The sequence below is a fragment of the Mchenga conophoros genome, linkage group LG5, assembly GCF_057382185.1.
Source record: "Mchenga conophoros isolate Kocher_MC1m ecotype Shallow Benthic linkage group LG5, M_conophoros_male_GT1.1, whole genome shotgun sequence".
In the NCBI taxonomy this organism is placed as follows: Eukaryota; Metazoa; Chordata; class Actinopteri; order Cichliformes; family Cichlidae; genus Mchenga; species Mchenga conophoros.
Window position 1 is genome coordinate 20,386,294 of NC_140530.1, and position 17,588 is coordinate 20,403,881.

A 17,588-nucleotide genomic window follows, 5' to 3' on the forward strand; every position below is an offset into this window, starting at 1 on the left:
CAGAAACTTCTCTTCTACGTGATGGATAAACATCTAAAGATGTTTAAAATCCTCCAAAACAGTTATAATTAAAGAAAATATAGAATTCGCATTTATTGTAAATTATGGATGAAGTTGTGGTCAGATGTTTACATTCACTTATCACGGTGCATGCATGTGATGGTAATTTTTTTGTTTTAAATTATTTATTTAAACTGGGGGGGGGGGGGAGAGATAGCTTCTAGAAGGGACTTCCCAAAGCCCCGAGCTCAATCCTGTTTCCTGGCTCTTGCTAACTTAAGAGCTAGGAAACCAACCAATTTAAATGAAGTCTACATTTCTGCCAAGAGTGGTAAAATATTCAGCCAGAATTATGTCAGAAGCTTGTTTATATCTGCCGAAAGCGTCTGGTCGAAGTGCAACTTACTAAGGGACGATAATATTTTGACCCTGTGTGGATTAGAGAAAATCCCAAGCTTGTGCTACCAGTTTTTGTAAAGCCATTAAAGATGTATTCTCTACAATCATAGGCTTGTTCACAGGATATCATTAAAAGCCCCAAATTGCTGCGTCATTCATGCCCATGAGTAGATGTAAATTTCTAATCACAACTCTAACCATCATAATTACATTATTTTTCAATGGTAAATGGACTAGTTCTTATTCTGCGTTTATTCAGCACTTTACATAACTAGTTCACCCATTCATACAAGCACTTTTTTCCCTATGCTCTTTCTAGGTAAGTGCTTCCTGTCCAACATGCACACACGTTTATACTTTAATGGATGCATCAGAAGTAACTTGGGCTTATTATCTTGCTCAGGGATGTTTGGTATGCAGGCTGGACCAACCTTGCAATTAGAAATGACCTGCTCTCCCACCTGGCATAGTCACCCCAGTTATACATATGCCCAAAAAAGATTATGCTGAGTGAAATGAACACAAAAAAATTATTGTTCCATTTGACTCGCTGTCACAGTTACCCACATATTTTTGCCTGTGGCCTTAGTAAGTGAATAAACACTCACTATGTGTTTATATGCTTCTCTGCATTTAATTATTAGTTAGTATTAATTTCTGGCTCTCCACAGCATGTTTTTGTCCCGTCTTCCTCCCCTTGTTGTTGGCCCCAAACAGTTGCAGCAGATGGTCACCCCTCCCTAAGCCTGGTTCTACTGGAGGTTTCTTCCTATTAAAAGGGAGTTTTCCTTCCCACTGTCACCAAAGTGCTTGCTCCTAGGCGGCCATAGGATTTTTGGTGTTTTCTATTTTCTTTGTAGGGTCATTACCTTACAATATAAAGCACCTTGAGACAACTGTTGTTTTGATTTGGTGCTATATAAATTAAATGGAATCAAATTGTGTAAAGCTTATTGTCTGTCTGCAGGAAAATGATGTTTCTGAGCCATTTTCAAATTTAAACTGGAGTTTATTAAAGGAGAAAGTGAAGAGAAATTTAACAAGCTGTATTCAGTTGACATTATGAAAACAAACTAGAAACAAAGTTGAAAAATAAGCAAACATTATAGGTACTATATAATGTAGACAACCTTGTATTCAAATGTAACAATGTACAGCTTCCAAATCACAGTGGTATACTGATTAACTTCAATTTAACAAAAGTCAAGCTGTTTGTGCCAGTAGTATAACATTCATTTGTCTCTATAACAGAGGAACAACTAGGTTAAAGTGACTGTCACTATTAGTTATAAAGCGAAGCATTTTCCGAGTGCCATTATGAAAGTAAATGTGCCATTATTACAAGAACTAACATAGAGAAGGTAAAAAATAAAAAAAAACCATCACAATAAATGTAAAAGGTAAATATCAGAATGTAAAATGCTGCTTATTCAAACTGTTTACAGTAATTATTAGCATACCTTTTATGGAATTTGTGAAACACTGATTTTTACAGAAGAAAGGCTGAGGATTCTTTGCTGCATAGCTATAACTGTATATTGCAGGGTAATAACTGCGACGGGTAATAACATGGATAAAAAGAAAAACGCACAGATGGTCCATGTGAATATAAATTACTGAGTTACAAGGCATTGTCAACTGATCAGTAACCATGGTTGTAATGCCCTTAAAGCTGTTAGTGCAAAGATGAAAAGCACTTAGCAGTAGCACACTGTAGGCTACTATTCAATAAACAACAGGCGTAACTGGGGGGGGGGGGGGGCAACCTGTTCATTTCAAATTGAAAATTACTGCACAAATGAATTACGCAGTTTCTATAAATTCAGGTTTAAGCTTAGTGCGGTGATGAAACAGGATCCTCAGTCATGTGGCGTGTTATTTTAAAATGGTAACAAGGTGTCAAACACTTGAGAGGAACAGCGGTGCTGTCAACTGTAAAGCGATACAGCACAATGAAATGTGTTGAAGTTCAACAAGATACAACTATCTGTGTAATACCTAGTTTAGACATAAAATGAGTTGCTCAACTCAGTCATCCAAAGTGCCCACTGTTTAAAAAAAATATCACATGTGAATATAACAGAGTAAAATGTGACTTTGCATTTAACAAGCCTCACAAGCGTTTACGCCTCACAGTGCGTAAGCCTTTAAAATGATCATAATCTTCTGGAAACACACATACTGTGTTGGATTAGAATAACTACAATACCACAAGATAACGGGAGGTAAAGCTAATACAACAAAGCTCATCCGTGTCTAGTCCCAGAGCATTTAGGAAATGACAGTTACTTCTCCGTTGTTAGCATTCTTTAACAGAGTCCTGAGACAAATCTAACAAGACACAGCATTATGAGAGCAGCTCATCAGACGCTGCTGTATGTACAGTTTAAATGTGTTGTATGTAACAATGCTCAGCTAGCTTTACATAGCCGCCAATTTCAATTTACTCTCAACAGCTAAACCTGACAAATGACACGGATCACAGACACGATTATATCCCTCTAATTTACAGAGGTGCTGTAAATATTCAATTCAAACCAACAGATTACACATGAATACTAAGATTAGATAGTGCAGATGCATTGACATATATTTACAAATAATTAGAGATATTTGAATGCCCTGAGGTACAGATATAACTCTCACCAGACACCAAAACCTCATAAATGGACAAATTCTTTTTCAAGAAAAAAAAAAATAAAAAATGGCAAGCTCTTACATTTGCTATGCTCAACAAGCGCTTATGTTTCTGTTATACCCAGTCAAGGTTAGCACTAATTGTGAGGATACTACAACAGGAGTGCATCTTGTGTATGGAACGTATAAGGTGATTAAGTGCTTTAATATCAAAGCAGGAAGAAACGTTTAAAGCAGCACAGAGCAATTTCTGACCACTGGACAGTAAAAATACTCAGAGGAACAAAACTTTGATTTACAGTCAGCTCATCAGGTTATTATGGCTCATCTGTAAGCAAACGATTGCCTACTCAGCAGATACACAGGAAAAACTGATTTGACATCCGATTAATGCCAAATCATTGGCTAGTTTAAAAGTAACATTAAGTCTCATATCGACTGGCCTTTCAACTCAGATTTGGTCCACCTACTCCTGAGAGAAGAAATTAAAAAAAAACAACAACAACAACAACAACCAGGAGTTTAAATCACGTCACTTTTTTTTTTTTGCAATTGTTGGCTTGTCTGTTTTTAAGGAAAAGACTGCAAACAGTTTTAAGCACAATATTGATGAGAATTCCAAAACAAGGAGCTAAAAGTGCATAAAAAGCACAGTAAGCTCCTGAGATTCCTGGGTTTGGCATTTTAAGTGACTGCTTTGCAGTACATGGAGGGAATGATTATACAAAAATAGTGCTCCGTGTGGGTTTAACATGTTTAACAACTAATATTTTTGAACAACCACAACCCTCCTCTCACAGTCATTTGGCACAATATGCTGATATACTCAACAGCTTCCAGAATGGAAACACATGCAATAAAAAAAAATAAATAAAAAAAATCATATTTTCTTTTTTTTGCATGTGTTATCTCACATGAGCTGAGTGCATACGCTTCACTTTTCATAGCCAGCTTGGGTGCCATTGGTAAAGCAGCAAAACTTTCTACAGTCACTAAAATACGAGTAAAAGAGCTATGTGTCCCATGAAGGGTAAAAAATACAATACACAAATCTTCTTTTTTTTTGCCTGGAGGTCGGGTACTAATCAGGAACCATCCACATGCTGTTGTTCTCAGGTGAGACAGACTAATACCTGTGAATAACAACAACAAAAAAAAGATAATGTGAATGCAACACAATTCTTAAAAATTGTTTATGTGTTGGCAAACAACCTAGTGCAATAACAATAAGTTAATATAAGTTTCAAAATATTTCCCCATTTTAAAATTTTAAAATGTGTAAAAGTGTACCTGTAGTAATTGGGTTTAAAAGGGCCGTTCTTATTCAGACCCAGGTATTTTGCCTGCTCGTCACTAAGCTCTGTCAGGTGGGCATCAAACGTGGCCAGATGCAGACTCGCAACATATTCATCTGAAAAACAAAGACATCCTTTAATAAGAAAGAAATGGGCGCACACACAGAAGATGTGAATCTGTCAGTTCATGCACTCCATTCTTGCAGGCGTCCATAAATAATGCCTGTAGGCTTTCAACATGTAAATAATACAGGCAGTGGTTAAGTATTTAAATCCTTACCCATCTTTTTGGGAAGCAAGTAAACGTCTTGCTTGTAACGTCCCTCTGGAGCGTTGTACAGCTCGATGAGTGCCAGAGCCTGAAAACAAACATCAATAACACTGCTGAAATTTTATTGCACATTATGAATTTAATGAATAGCGCAGGATTAAATTATGAACTGCTGATTATAATGACAGAGCGCATCTATGAACAGAAACAACGTGAAGATGTTGAGTGTCCTGTGTATTATAACATATCAGGGTCAGCAAATGAGCTTATTTCCGAGGACGGCCATCTAATTACAGAAAATGGAAAAAACAACAACAAAAAAACCACACCGATTCCTATGTACTCTGCTATCTGCACCAGACATCAACAGCAAATATGGCCTAGCTTCAGCTGCTGTCAACATCCATTTACATGTTACCTGAGTGGTGGCTGTGATGGACAACACAAAGGTAGGGACAGTGGAACAGCTGAGGTTCAGGAGACGTCCCTATTGGACAAAAAACAACACGTTATCGCAGGCTTTAAAAAGTAATTTAATCAAAGGTCTACAGCACAATTGTTACAGTCTAGCATAAGCTGAAAGTGATTTGATATGACAGCACATTAAAGAGGAGAATGGATCGGACTGGATCAACACTGTTTATTAACAAGGGTGCTATCAACCTGAGATCACACGTGCATAGCTGTAACGCAGTTTAATGTTGTGTAGCTATAACTGACACAAATGCATAAGCGAAGGCACACAGACACAGGCAGTCACCTCAGCCAGGAGGATAATTCTCTTGCCATCGGGCCAGATGACATGATCCACCTGAGAGCGGACTCTCTCCCAGGTCAGCTCGGGGGTCCGTAGACTTGCCTAGTTGAGACGAGAACACAAGTAAACCTCGTTTTGTGATCATTTAAAATGACAGAATATTTATTTGATCTTTACTTATATGTTTGTTCCTGCTGGTTATAATCGTGGTATTAAATTTTAAATTCTACCATCATACTTTAAAGCACTATTTTACCACATCAATCTCAGTGTTGGAATGTCCCATGTTGCAGACAATGGATCCATTTTTCATTCTGTCCAGCTGGTCCCTGGTCACCACATTCTTATTTCCTACAGAAAGGCACAAACATATACCATCCTCATCTATTACAGGAGAAATAAACGCTCTGGAGCCCTAAGAAGCAGTGGAAAACTCCATGAACTTAAAACTTCTTATGTTATATTAAAGAAAGAAAGAAAGAAAGTGTACTTTATTGATCCCCGTGGGGAAATTCCTCTCTGCATTTAACCCATTCACTCAGTGAAGCAGTGGGCAGCCATTGGGCACCCGGGGAACAGTGTGTAGGGATGGTACCTTGCTCAGGGGTACCTCAGGGTAGCTGTTCAGGGGAATCGAATCCCCGACCTTCCGATCATGGGGCCACCACTCTACCTACTGAGCTATCCCTGCCCCCTAAAAAGCTATAAAAATGTCAGTGTATTAAATGTAGTTACCAGTGCATGTGATGATGACATCTACTTGGCGAATGACTTCATTAAGCTTGACCACTCGGAATCCGTCCATGCTATTTATACACAAAAGAAGGAAGAGATTCTGAATTCAGCTCAGGCCTGGACAGTGACAGGCTGGAAAATCTTTTTACTGACAAGCAAATCAATTGTTGATTAGGTGTGTAGTGCATTTGAGTTAAAGCTGATCATTAGTTTTTCATATCTTTGTCAGATAATTAACACGAACAGTTTTCTGGACAGCTCGGTTTTATCTCTGCAGCTTTTTCCTGTTCATATCGCTCGATACATTCATCATGTTTTCCTCACCAGGCCTGCAGGGCACAGATGGGATCAATCTCTGTCACATAGACAATGGCTCCCAATGCTTTCAGAGCAGCACAACAACCTTTTCCAACCTGAAAAGACAAAATAATAATTCATGAATGGCAAACTACAGAAAAGAGTTTAAAGGGCATGTTTAAAATGTCTCACACATTTTCACAACAATGCGATTATGATTACTGCAGAATGATAAACGGAAAGGAAACAACTCACCTCGCCGTAACCACATACGACCACCTGTTTGCCTCCGAACATGACATCTGTGGTTCTCTTCAAACTACAGACGTTTAAGACACAAAATTAGCACATTTTGTAGAATTGGAAAACAAAACTGCCAATCTGTAATGGTGTTTGCAAAATTATGGCACACAGTAAAATGTTATTTGGCACTGCTTGTATCAGAAGTCCCTGTAATATATCCCAAATTTCCACATTGTCACACTGGAGTCTGTGCGCTCTAGTGATCCTAAGAGCCATGTTGTCCGGGGAATTTTTGTTGCCCCAAATGGAGCAGTTTAAGTCTCTCATGAATCTGGGAGTTTGACTGACTGATTGACTCTATGTGTTCGATGATGCTGACAATGTCCCGGTCTGCTGTGCTAAAGACAGAAATGAGTGTGAAAGCAGGTCGATCCTCATTCCTACCCTGAACACATGGTCACAAGCTCTGGGTAGTGTTCAATGAGATTGATACTAGCGTCAGAACTGAGCCTCTTTCGTAGGATAATTGGGTTCAGCCTTAGAGACAGGATGGGACAGGATGTGACGTGGAATAGAGCCACTATTAACCAACATTGAAAGCAGCAATTTAAGGTAGTCCAGGAATCTGATCAGGATCCTTCCTGGGTGCCTCGTAGGTGAGGAGTTCTGGGATTATCTGTGCTTATATTGCTGCCCCCACGACTCCAATAAGCAGTAGGAAATGGACTGTTCGACGAGTTAGACCAAAAGTAGTATTAAGACTTAAAAAGATTTACAGATGTGTCCTACGGAGCTATTTTAATTATGTATTTATGGTTTCTGTGCAGAATATCATCAGTTATCAGTTTCCTTAAAAAGGTTTGATAATGCCAACATTCATGTAATAACATGTATCATGTTAAATGCATGCAATAAAAACATCCTACACACAGTCATTTATAGCAAGTTACCATGTTGGTCCCATTATATTTATATAATTCAGTTAGTCATTCATATTAGACTAAATAAGCTGTGACAGCAGGAGTGCAGTGGGTTTCTGGGTTAAGAACAATCCCTCGGCAGAGATGCAGGCATGAAAAGTGAGCCCCTCATGTTGTCTGCAGAGAAACTCCAGCCACTTCACCAATCCTTATCAGAAGTGGCTCGCTGTTCTCCACAATATTCATTATAGTGCAATAACTTTAATAAAGGAAACAAGCTGATTAGGCAAGGCACCAAAAATATGACAAATTACACCTGTCAAATAGAGGGTATTAGAAAATAAGACCTGCTTCCAATACAAGCCCACTTCAAATTAAATTAACACAGTAATGTGGAAGCCAATTTTCTCAGTTAGCCCTGGTCACTAACCGAGGAAATATCATTAGTATTTCATAATGGAACACCTGCTACTAGACAACATTGTACCTGCTGATAATTAATCCAGAGGAACAGCAATAAATTTTCGGCAGTAAGCAAAGAAAAGCACAGCAAGCACTGTTCCCATGCAGAAATGTGCACACACTGTTAAAGAACACTAGACCTTTTATGCTGCCAAATAACAGTAGGGTTATAAATGTAACTGTGCTGTCAGGCTGTTTCAGAGACTGCAGAGTCTGCAATGTTCACACTAGACAAGTTTTTACAAGGGTAACATCTCTTTAAAAATCAAGTTTAGATCTTTAACGGCAACATTCTTTGTGATAGCAGCATATGAGGCTGTCCGTCCTCCAGTAACATCAATTATGATTGTTATTAATGAATTAATAACAATCAGAAAAATAAGCATATATCACAGCATTATTCATAATGCTGTGATATATGCTTATTTTTCTTTACAACGTGGTCACGAGACCCTTTTGCAACACAAGTGATGCAGCTGAACAAAAAGATTTTCTCCATTTTATTCCTCACTCTCTTCACTCCTGTGAAAAGCTGACCCAAAAGCCAAAAGAATTACCCACAGTCCAAATCGACCATCATCCAGAGATTTAAGCACATTGTGTTTGCCCCCACTAACATGATGCTGAGATGAAAAGCAGACCATAAAGGGCCTGTTCTGCCAGATTTTCCCACTTGTAGACAAATGATAACACAACACAAAATTACCTTGCTTAGCTCCCTCTGATCTTTATATTACATTGATTCAAATATAAAGTACAAGTGTACATAGAGATGGATTTGTATAAAGAAAAGCACATATATCTAAAGGTTTTAAATAAGTTGATAAGCTGTTCTCCTTTATCACTTCTAGAAAAGTTACTAAAATTACTGGATTCCCCCTTCCCCTCCCCCCTTAAACCATGTTATTTAAGTTATCCAACAAACAAACTGTAATATTGTTTATACATGAGCAAAACATTTAAAACCCGAGCTTACTCACCCATCCAAGATGGACTCTCTGCAGCAGTACAGGTTATCAAACTTCTGCTTTGTCACAGAGTCATTTACATTCATCGCAGGCACGCACAGTTTTCCAGCTTTAGACAGCTGATACAACCTAGACAGAAACATGATGGAAACATGTTGGCTTGCAACTAAATGTGTCAAGAAAGCAAATATCCACATATACAAAAATAAATTACCTGTGAACCCCAGTGACACTCTCCTCCACAATGCCCCTGATCTTCTTGAATACGTTGGGGTATTTCTTATACATCCAGTGTGTCAAGTCTCCCCCATCATCCAGGATCTAATAAGCAGGAGGAAAAGATTCGTCATCTTCTTATCAAATCAAATCACTTTTATTGTCACATCACATGTGCAGGTACATTGGTACAGTACATGTGAGTGAAATTCTTGTGTGCGAGCTTCACAAGCAACAGAGTTGTGCAAAATACAATAATGTAAACAAGCAAAATACAAGAATGGCTACATCTGCTACATCTTATAAACAGAGCGTGGCGTTTCTCATCTTCTCTTCAGTAATTAAATATTTACAGACTGTTATTAATGAACGGGTTCTTCTTCTGGTGTTATTTGGGGCTTTTCAACATTGCTGTTTGTGCACATCATTCACATATTACACCTGGCAAAAATGTTTTCCACCAACCATATTAGGTTGCCAGCCCTCAGTGTTGATACAGCGGTCAATACACCACCAGAAGTCATCTTCAGACTCCCCCTTCCAGGCAAACACAGCCACACCTGAAACATAGCAGATGGGCGATAATATCTCAGTAGCAGTACGTCATATCAAGAAACCACTTCAATGTTGATGAGCAATTACGTTGTCTCGTTCATTTCACAGAGCAGAAACTGGATAAACTGCATGAAAGCATACATAAAGTCTTAAATAAAGACAGTGAATACAGTCAAATTCACCTCTTCGCTTGATAACTGGTATTATAGATGTAATATCTCACTCATCCCAGTGGAAACCAAAGATTTTTCATGACATAGTATTTGTTCAAATGAAATGTGTCATACTCCAAACAGATGATACCAATATGATTACTGGGTGTAAAAGCAAGTTTGAGACCAGTTTAATAGTGGCAGACATTTGTACTCTCTATGTGCCCTTCAGTTTAATGAACAGCTCAGTACAGTACGTACAGAAATAATTAACTGAGCACTAGACACCCTGTAAAAAAATAAAATAAAAATGCAGGATCACTGAGACTCCCCCAGCCTTCCCGATCATGACGAGTCTACTCTGAAGATTTAATGCACACTTTGACCATCACATAGCAACCGCAGATAAAGGGCATAAAGAGTGCTGCTAATTCACTACATGGACAGAGTTATGTGTTCCCATTAAGTCTGCAGGGATGAACTGTCATGAGTTTAACATTTACAAACCGTAACCTTGGTTTTAAAAGCCACGAGACGCTCGCACAACAGAACAAACCTTTGCTCATTAAAGATTAAAAAGAAGCCTTATCTGATGCTGTGTTCTGCTGTTATCACAATGTTGTTTGCAATCAAGCTCGCCTAGAAGACTCAACGTGGTCTATGAGCTTCTTCACCATCTCTGCTGCTTACCTGTCTCTGACAGGGCAGCAGCCACTTCATTCTGTGTGGAGTATATGTTGCATGCGGTCCAGCGGCACTGAGCTCCGAGAGCAACCAGAGTCTCAATCAGCACCTGAAAACATACAGTACAGTCACAATAAGTGTATTTTATTGTTATATAACACATGAATTTACCATGACCCACGTCTACATACATCATCTTTAACTCTTTGGGATCATCTGGCTGTTGACAGCCCATGAACACAGCCAGCTACATACATTTTAATTGAAATACAATAGATTTTCTTTTTACTCATTTAATTAAAAATAATAATAATAAGAGGAAGCACGAGCTTGTGTGAAGTAAGAAGCAGTTAAATAGTGATTTAAAGTCCTATATGACGAACAGACACAATCACAGTGCAGTCTTTGCTCAGGCGTTGAAGCTCGATGTCAGAGATAAATCTTACTGCAGTCTGGGCAGTGATGTGAGTGCAGCCCACAATCTTGGCACCTGCCAACGGTTTCTCACTCTGTGCTCTCTTCCTGAGTGAGATCAGTGCCGACATATCTGAAAACAAGATTACATAATGAAAATAGTCAGTGGGAAACACTGCAACGCAGACGATGCAGTAGAAAAAAAAATACATCCTTTTCTTTTAGCAAGCGTTACAGAATAAAACTAAACCGTTAACCGTTAAAGGCAGTTATTTTTATACAGAGCTACTGGCTATTTTTTGAAAGATGGATAAAGGGACTATTTGAAATATACAGGTTTTACTTTTCTGTCTTGGATGGAAATATGTAGTGTTATTGTTGTTTGTGTTTTGTATTTCTTAAATAAAGCAAGCCTCTAGGCCTGTGTGACCAGGGCTTAAATAACAGCAGCAGCAATAGCAGCAGCACCGAACAATCTGCTTCAGTGACGTTTTGCCAGCAAACAGACCTTTAAAATGCTGCTTTAGGTTCCAAATGTTAGTGTTGCTGAATAATGCAGAGTCTGTTTATGAATCATGTCCAGATTTTCCTTCTCTTTTTTTTCATGTTATAGGAAATACTACAGGCAGGAATCATGTTAATGTTTTATTGTCTGAAAATTATAAACAGATGAATACTGATTGATAAATTTAGTAAAGATCTTAAGTGTGAACTATAAATGTATCATGAATTTTTTTGTTTTAAATTACGATTATAAAATATTGTTGTTACATTCGTAACTGGCACATTAATAAGGCCTGCTTCTCAGCATCAAACACTTATCTGCACAGATACTTAAATCTTGTATGATAAGACTAACAAGATTTTATTCTGTATCATATCCAGACATGATTAAAACCATGTGGCTCATCTTATTAAAGCACAAGTTCTTTGTGTCTGTGAAGGTTCTCAGTCATCCAGGTCATCGTAGTCAAAGGAGCTTGCAAAGAAAAGCGTCTGGACTTCTATAGAAGTCCAGACGCTTTTCTTTGCAAGCTCCTTTGACCACAAGTTCTTTGATCCAAAGCAAGAAAGAATGGACAATGTGCTAGTAGGGCTGTGCGATATGACCAAAATCTCATATCCCGATATAAGAATTCTATCGTCCGATAACGATATAAATCACAAAAATTTCAAATTATCTGTAAATTCTGTGAATCTCGGGCAGCTCGACTTGCGTGAAGTGTTTCCAGCTGCGCGTCCTTTACCCAGAGTCGAGTGTTTTAACCGATGCATGAAACTATACATTTTTAGACATAAGTTGTAACGGCCGCCATTTTCTTTGTATTTATTACACAGCGCACTGCGGGTTGCCTGTTCTAACGTTTGAGTCTAAGGTTTATTTTTTTAGCACCTGGCGGCTCATTTTTTAATTGTCATCCGTAAATAATCTGCTCTTTCACGTGATTCAGTTTATTTTGGAAAGTCTCAACAGGATCTTGAGCTTTATTGTGAAAGCTTTATGTGGAACATAAACAAGCGGACACGCGATGCTGTTACTGTTGCTGTTGATAACGACAACGCATAAAAACAGGCGCTTGTCCGTCAGTAGTGTGGTTATATAAAATATAAGAGAAAGAGAGAACTTTAAGAATTGAATATAGCCACTACAGTGACCATCAAAACGATGAAAATATATTGCCGTAAACAGTTTATTTTGCGACACCACGAAACAAATGATGGGGTAAAATGAAACTATAGATGTTTTTATATTGTCATCCGATATATATTGTTATATCGAACAGCCCTATGTGCTAGAGATCTTAACATCTTTTGAGATGTGATATCATGACAACTACTTTCCTTTTTACAAACAAATTAATATCACTTACAGCAGCGACAGACTGAGAAAGTTACTCACATTACTAAATAACTTCAAATAACCTTATGTTCAGGGTGAAATATTATACCCTTGAAATGTCACACTTCAGTTGTGTAAGGGGATTTATTTTTAGGCGACAGTGTTATTCATTGCTACTTAAACATTAACCTTTGATTCCTGTTTTGTTTTCCTCCACAACACTTGTAAATTTAGTAGCTGTTGCTTAAATGAAATGCTGAGATCACTTCACGCTCCTCGTGCTGACCTTGCTCTGCGATCTCAATCTCCCGCCTGCCAAATTCAGCCTGCTTGATGTTCTTGACACAGAAGTCACTGCTGCCCTTGCTGTTGACCTGAGTTTTGTCCCGTGGCGAGGTCTCATCATCAGAGCTATCCGTATATGATGCAGCTGTAAAACAGGGTTTTATTATTAACACCAACCAAACTCAAGATTCAGGAAGTTAAGCAAACATTTTTGCTGAAGGTCAAAATGAGATGAGGATGACAAAAAGAAGCATTACCACAAAACCTATAACAAAGAAATGTACGAATATTGATGTCATCAAATGGCCTAACAGACTCCTCTCATTATCTCCCTTTCCACACTGTACAGCTTAGTAAATACAACACAGTGTAAAATCTTTTGCATCTACATCACAAATGACACATACGTGATTCTGGCTCCTTCTTACCAGAGCTGTAGCTGTCTGTGGAGGACTGGGAGATGGAGCGGGACAGGGAGCGACGGCCTGCCTTGGTGGGGAACCTGCTGAACTCCTGCTTGTCCTCCACAAACTGGATTTGCTAAAAAAAGGAAAGAAAAAAAAAGAAAAAAAAAAAAAAAAAGAGGGCAGACAATGTAAGCCACACACACACACAGACAAGCAGTTTAATGTCTTGTGATAATTTTCTTGTGGCTCAGCTAAATGTTAATTTCTTACAGTCCTTCAGGAGCCAGAGTAGAGCTGTTTTTGTCTTTCTTGTATAGTATAATGACTTTAATAGATTTGAATGGAGCAGAATCCAAGAAAATTACTGGCAATATAAAAATCCCCCTCAAATTTGTGAGCTCATTTCAGTTTATTACCAAAAATGGATGTCTGGCTATAGCCCAGCAGACACTGCATCATCAAGACTGATGTTCCAAAATTAAGCTGCTCAAGCCATATTTTGATTTCGATGACCCCATCTGACTCGTGCTTGTGTAACGACTATCGACTCTCGGCTTTTCTGACGTCGAAAAATTCCCTGTCGTGTTATTTGATCCCCTGCAGGGGCGTACACATGGCAGGAAAAAATAAAAAAATTAATCACCTTATATGACCTTTTAAAACATAAACAAAGCTCTCCAGCTCTGGTTCCAGCGCAGTGTGTTAAGCCAAACGTGACATTTTGCTCACATTGTTGTGGTATTTAAGCAACTGACGTGAAATGAGTGCAAGCCTGAATTGTACCTACTGATTACTTTTCAGAACTATGAAACAGTCCTACTCCCTGTGTGTGCTGCAGGCTCTCATCTTGGGGGGGGGGGGGGGGGTTTGGCCTCCAATAAAATATTTCTCTGCACGATAAGGGTTTAACCTTGTCCCTTTAAAGCAAACGGTACACAATTCTGCGAGATGAAGAAACCGGACTGGTATCTTTGTTGTGTGTACCGGTAACTAACTTCATGCCTGGACAGTTTGGGGTATTTTTGGCTTTATTTATTTTTTATTTTTTTTGCAGCAACAAGAAAACGTATGTTGACAGGGATTTTCCACTCTCAAGGTGCTCCAATGCAAACAGAGGACAGGGAGATTGCCCCACCTCAGCAGTTTCTGGAATGTGTTGGAGTATCAGACCCAAGTATCCAAGTATCAGATTTAAAGATCACCCTAGACAATAAATTATATACATGCATAACAATTAATCTGTGCTTTACTTCCACAGTTTGCCATTTGTTTTTCTTCCCACAGTTGCCAAGTGCTAGCTCTCAAGGGGTCGTCTGATTGTTGAGTCTTAACCTTACGATATAAACGCACCTTGAGGCAAATGTTTTGTGATTTGGCGCTATATAAATAAAACATGAATAGAACAACTGTAAATGAAATATTCTCATCATTCCAATTAATTATCTTGACTTGAGGTGCCCCATCCACATACCTGCTAAACACCATGGTAACAGAAGACAATGAGGAGCAGTCTTCTTGTGATTTAGGTGAAAAACACCACATAGTTCAGTAGGGTGGTGTAGGTTTCAGGGTCCCAAGGCCCAACTGAATGAAACATACTGTTTTATGTGAGCTGTTGGGGGGGGTTACCAGAATGATTGAGTACGTATTGAGTCTGTATTACTATATTTAATCAGGACTCTGTGCATGTTCCTATTATTTCCGGCCATTTGATAAACAAAATGTATTTCAGAGGAAATGAAACCTTTTTTTTTGTAGTCATGTTTTATGTAGTGGGAGGAAGACACATCCGTCTGTATATTCCCCACATGGAACCTAAAGTTAAAGGTGAAGTAAGGGCTAGATATTTAAAAAAAATGAATCTGAGCACATACCATTTGGCAATATTTTAAGGAAAACTTAAAACTTCTTTTTGTGTGTGCTTTTCCCCCCCAAGTGTGTTACAATACTCTTCTTTGCCATCTGTGATTTAATCACACTTGTTGCTTTATTTTAAATGCCTGTCAAAGAGATTACAGTCTTTCTGATATCAGAACTCCAGGAAGCCCAGACTTAACCATTATCCCTCCAATTCCAACTGTAAATAATTAGTAAGCTTGAAACTTAAATGTCTTACACTAAATATGTAAGAATACATAAGCATTACATTTAAAATAAAAGGTCAGTAATCTCAACTGTGCTGTCATAGAGGACATGCTGATAAGTGTCCTTTATGTTCACATTTCCCAATTCTTCTTGATATCAGCTGAGCACAACTATTTTGAATTCAACAATACAAAAACTTAGGGTCAAATGTTTGGCTCCTGTTTGCAAGCTAGTGATGCTTCAGTGTAAAGATCCTCCCTAAAACAGTATGAGGATGTGAAACAGTCAAGTATAACAGGAACGTCTGCCTAATATGTTCTTGGCTGAGCATGCTGACTCTTGCATTTGACAGACTCCGAGCCCCATGTCGAGCTATATGCTTTCCAAATGCAAAAACTGTTGCATTGTGCATTGTGATTTGTCCACTTCAGTGTAACTTATATGGAGTGTGCAAACACTGTCCATTCAGCCTCAAAAGTGAAAGGCGCAGCTCTTCCTTGTTCCTGGAGTGTGTCAAATAACTTTTTGCAAGTTTTACAAGGAAAAAGTGGTTCTTTTGTTTCGCAATTTCAGGTCAGAAGCCGCTGCTGAAAGTGTGCTGAAACTGTAGTAAATTTGGGATTTGTAATATGTGAATAAAAATGCACAATTATAAAGTTTTATAGTTATTAATAGAGGTGTGAGCCATTATACACATGCAGAAAATGCTTAAGTTTCTTTGGACTTGACGTGTGACTCTTTAATTACTTAATGTGGGTTTAAACAACTTTTTAATTCTCTTGTCACACGCAATAGCAATGTGTGTGGACTGTTATTGGTGCACAGATACCTAACCCCCTGTGACATATAACTCATTAGTACCAAATATATTTTCTTAAAATCAGAAGTCTTTGAGCTCTAGTAAAATGTATTCACGTTGCAAAAAGAAGGTTAAGTCTGACAAAGAAGATACAGCACCTATAAAGTGCTGTTATCGCGCTAAAAAGAGCCTTGGAGGTTTGTTTTATTATCCAAGGGTCCTCCTCGGTGCCGTTATGCTTACACCTGGTACAGACTTACCTTTTTAACCGGTTTGTGAGTGGGCACAGCGCTGAAGACAGTCGACAGCTCTCCCATGGTTATTTCGCTGTTTTTGCTCACGGTCATGGCTGAATATTTTTCCGCTACGTTCTCGCTCTCCTTCACCTCTTTGCTCGCTTGCTTCACCTCCAGCTTCGCCTCTCCGACCGGTTCGGACATCTCGCTGCTGGCTTATCTATCTTTACCCGGACAGAAATACAACAACCAACCGTTGAGTCTTCTCTAACGTCAGAGGCTAGCGTTATGTTATGGGTGTCCTCGAACTGCTAGCTGGTTACGTCGCAACTGCTGGCGGATAAGAGGCTGTCAGATTGCGAGCACGTGAAAGCAGGCAATAAACGCAGGATTTAAGCAGGTGGTTTTGGCTAGTCGACTTTGATTTGGTTGTGAATCGTTACGTAGTCGACTTCCTAACGCAGGCGGGACGTGGTCCGTGCTGTTTCCCGGCTGGCTCTCCTGTCACCTGGCTGACCAACTTTGTGGGCGGTTACTAACAGACTGAGTGGGCGGCTCGCGTGTTAAGCTACGTTCAGGGTAACTGGGATAGCACGTAACGAACGATGAACACGTCCTTTAATTTATATTTTAATGTATATATATATTGCCCTTTTGGCCAAATTTGACATATTAGATCCCGTTATAGTATAGTACTTTCGGTTTTGTGAGATTTGGCGGACGTATGTAACTTTAACTTTACAGTTACAGTTTCCCCCACATTTTAGTCGTAGTCTAAGCAGGAAGTATGTCCCAATTCCACACTGTAAATAAACACAGTGTGTACTCATTTGTTTTGGCAGGGAGTAAAGCAGCCTTTGTACTCAGGAAATTGGACGTGTATCAGTTATACGTGGATCAAGCTATTATTTTGGAAAACCACTGGCAGAAA

General features: G+C 38.8%; 1 protein-coding gene across 1 annotated transcript; it reads right to left on the bottom strand.

The window, feature by feature from the left end:
- Positions 1-1,387: 1,387 nt before the first annotated feature.
- On the bottom strand, positions 1,388-17,201 carry LOC146574409 (S-adenosylhomocysteine hydrolase-like protein 1). Its single transcript, XM_085274023.1, has 17 exons — positions 16,682-17,201; positions 13,559-13,670; positions 13,132-13,275; positions 11,038-11,138; positions 10,598-10,700; positions 9,666-9,760; positions 9,199-9,305; positions 8,997-9,113; positions 6,647-6,710; positions 6,419-6,507; positions 6,095-6,165; positions 5,616-5,710; positions 5,363-5,461; positions 5,021-5,089; positions 4,612-4,690; positions 4,327-4,447; positions 1,388-4,169 (listed from the first exon to the last, which is right to left on the bottom strand). Exons 1-17 carry the CDS (start codon positions 16,859-16,861, stop codon positions 4,163-4,165), a joined length of 1,653 nt encoding a protein of 550 aa, XP_085130149.1. The 5' UTR covers positions 16,862-17,201; the 3' UTR covers positions 1,388-4,162.
- Between the last annotated feature and the right edge of the window lie 387 nt (positions 17,202-17,588).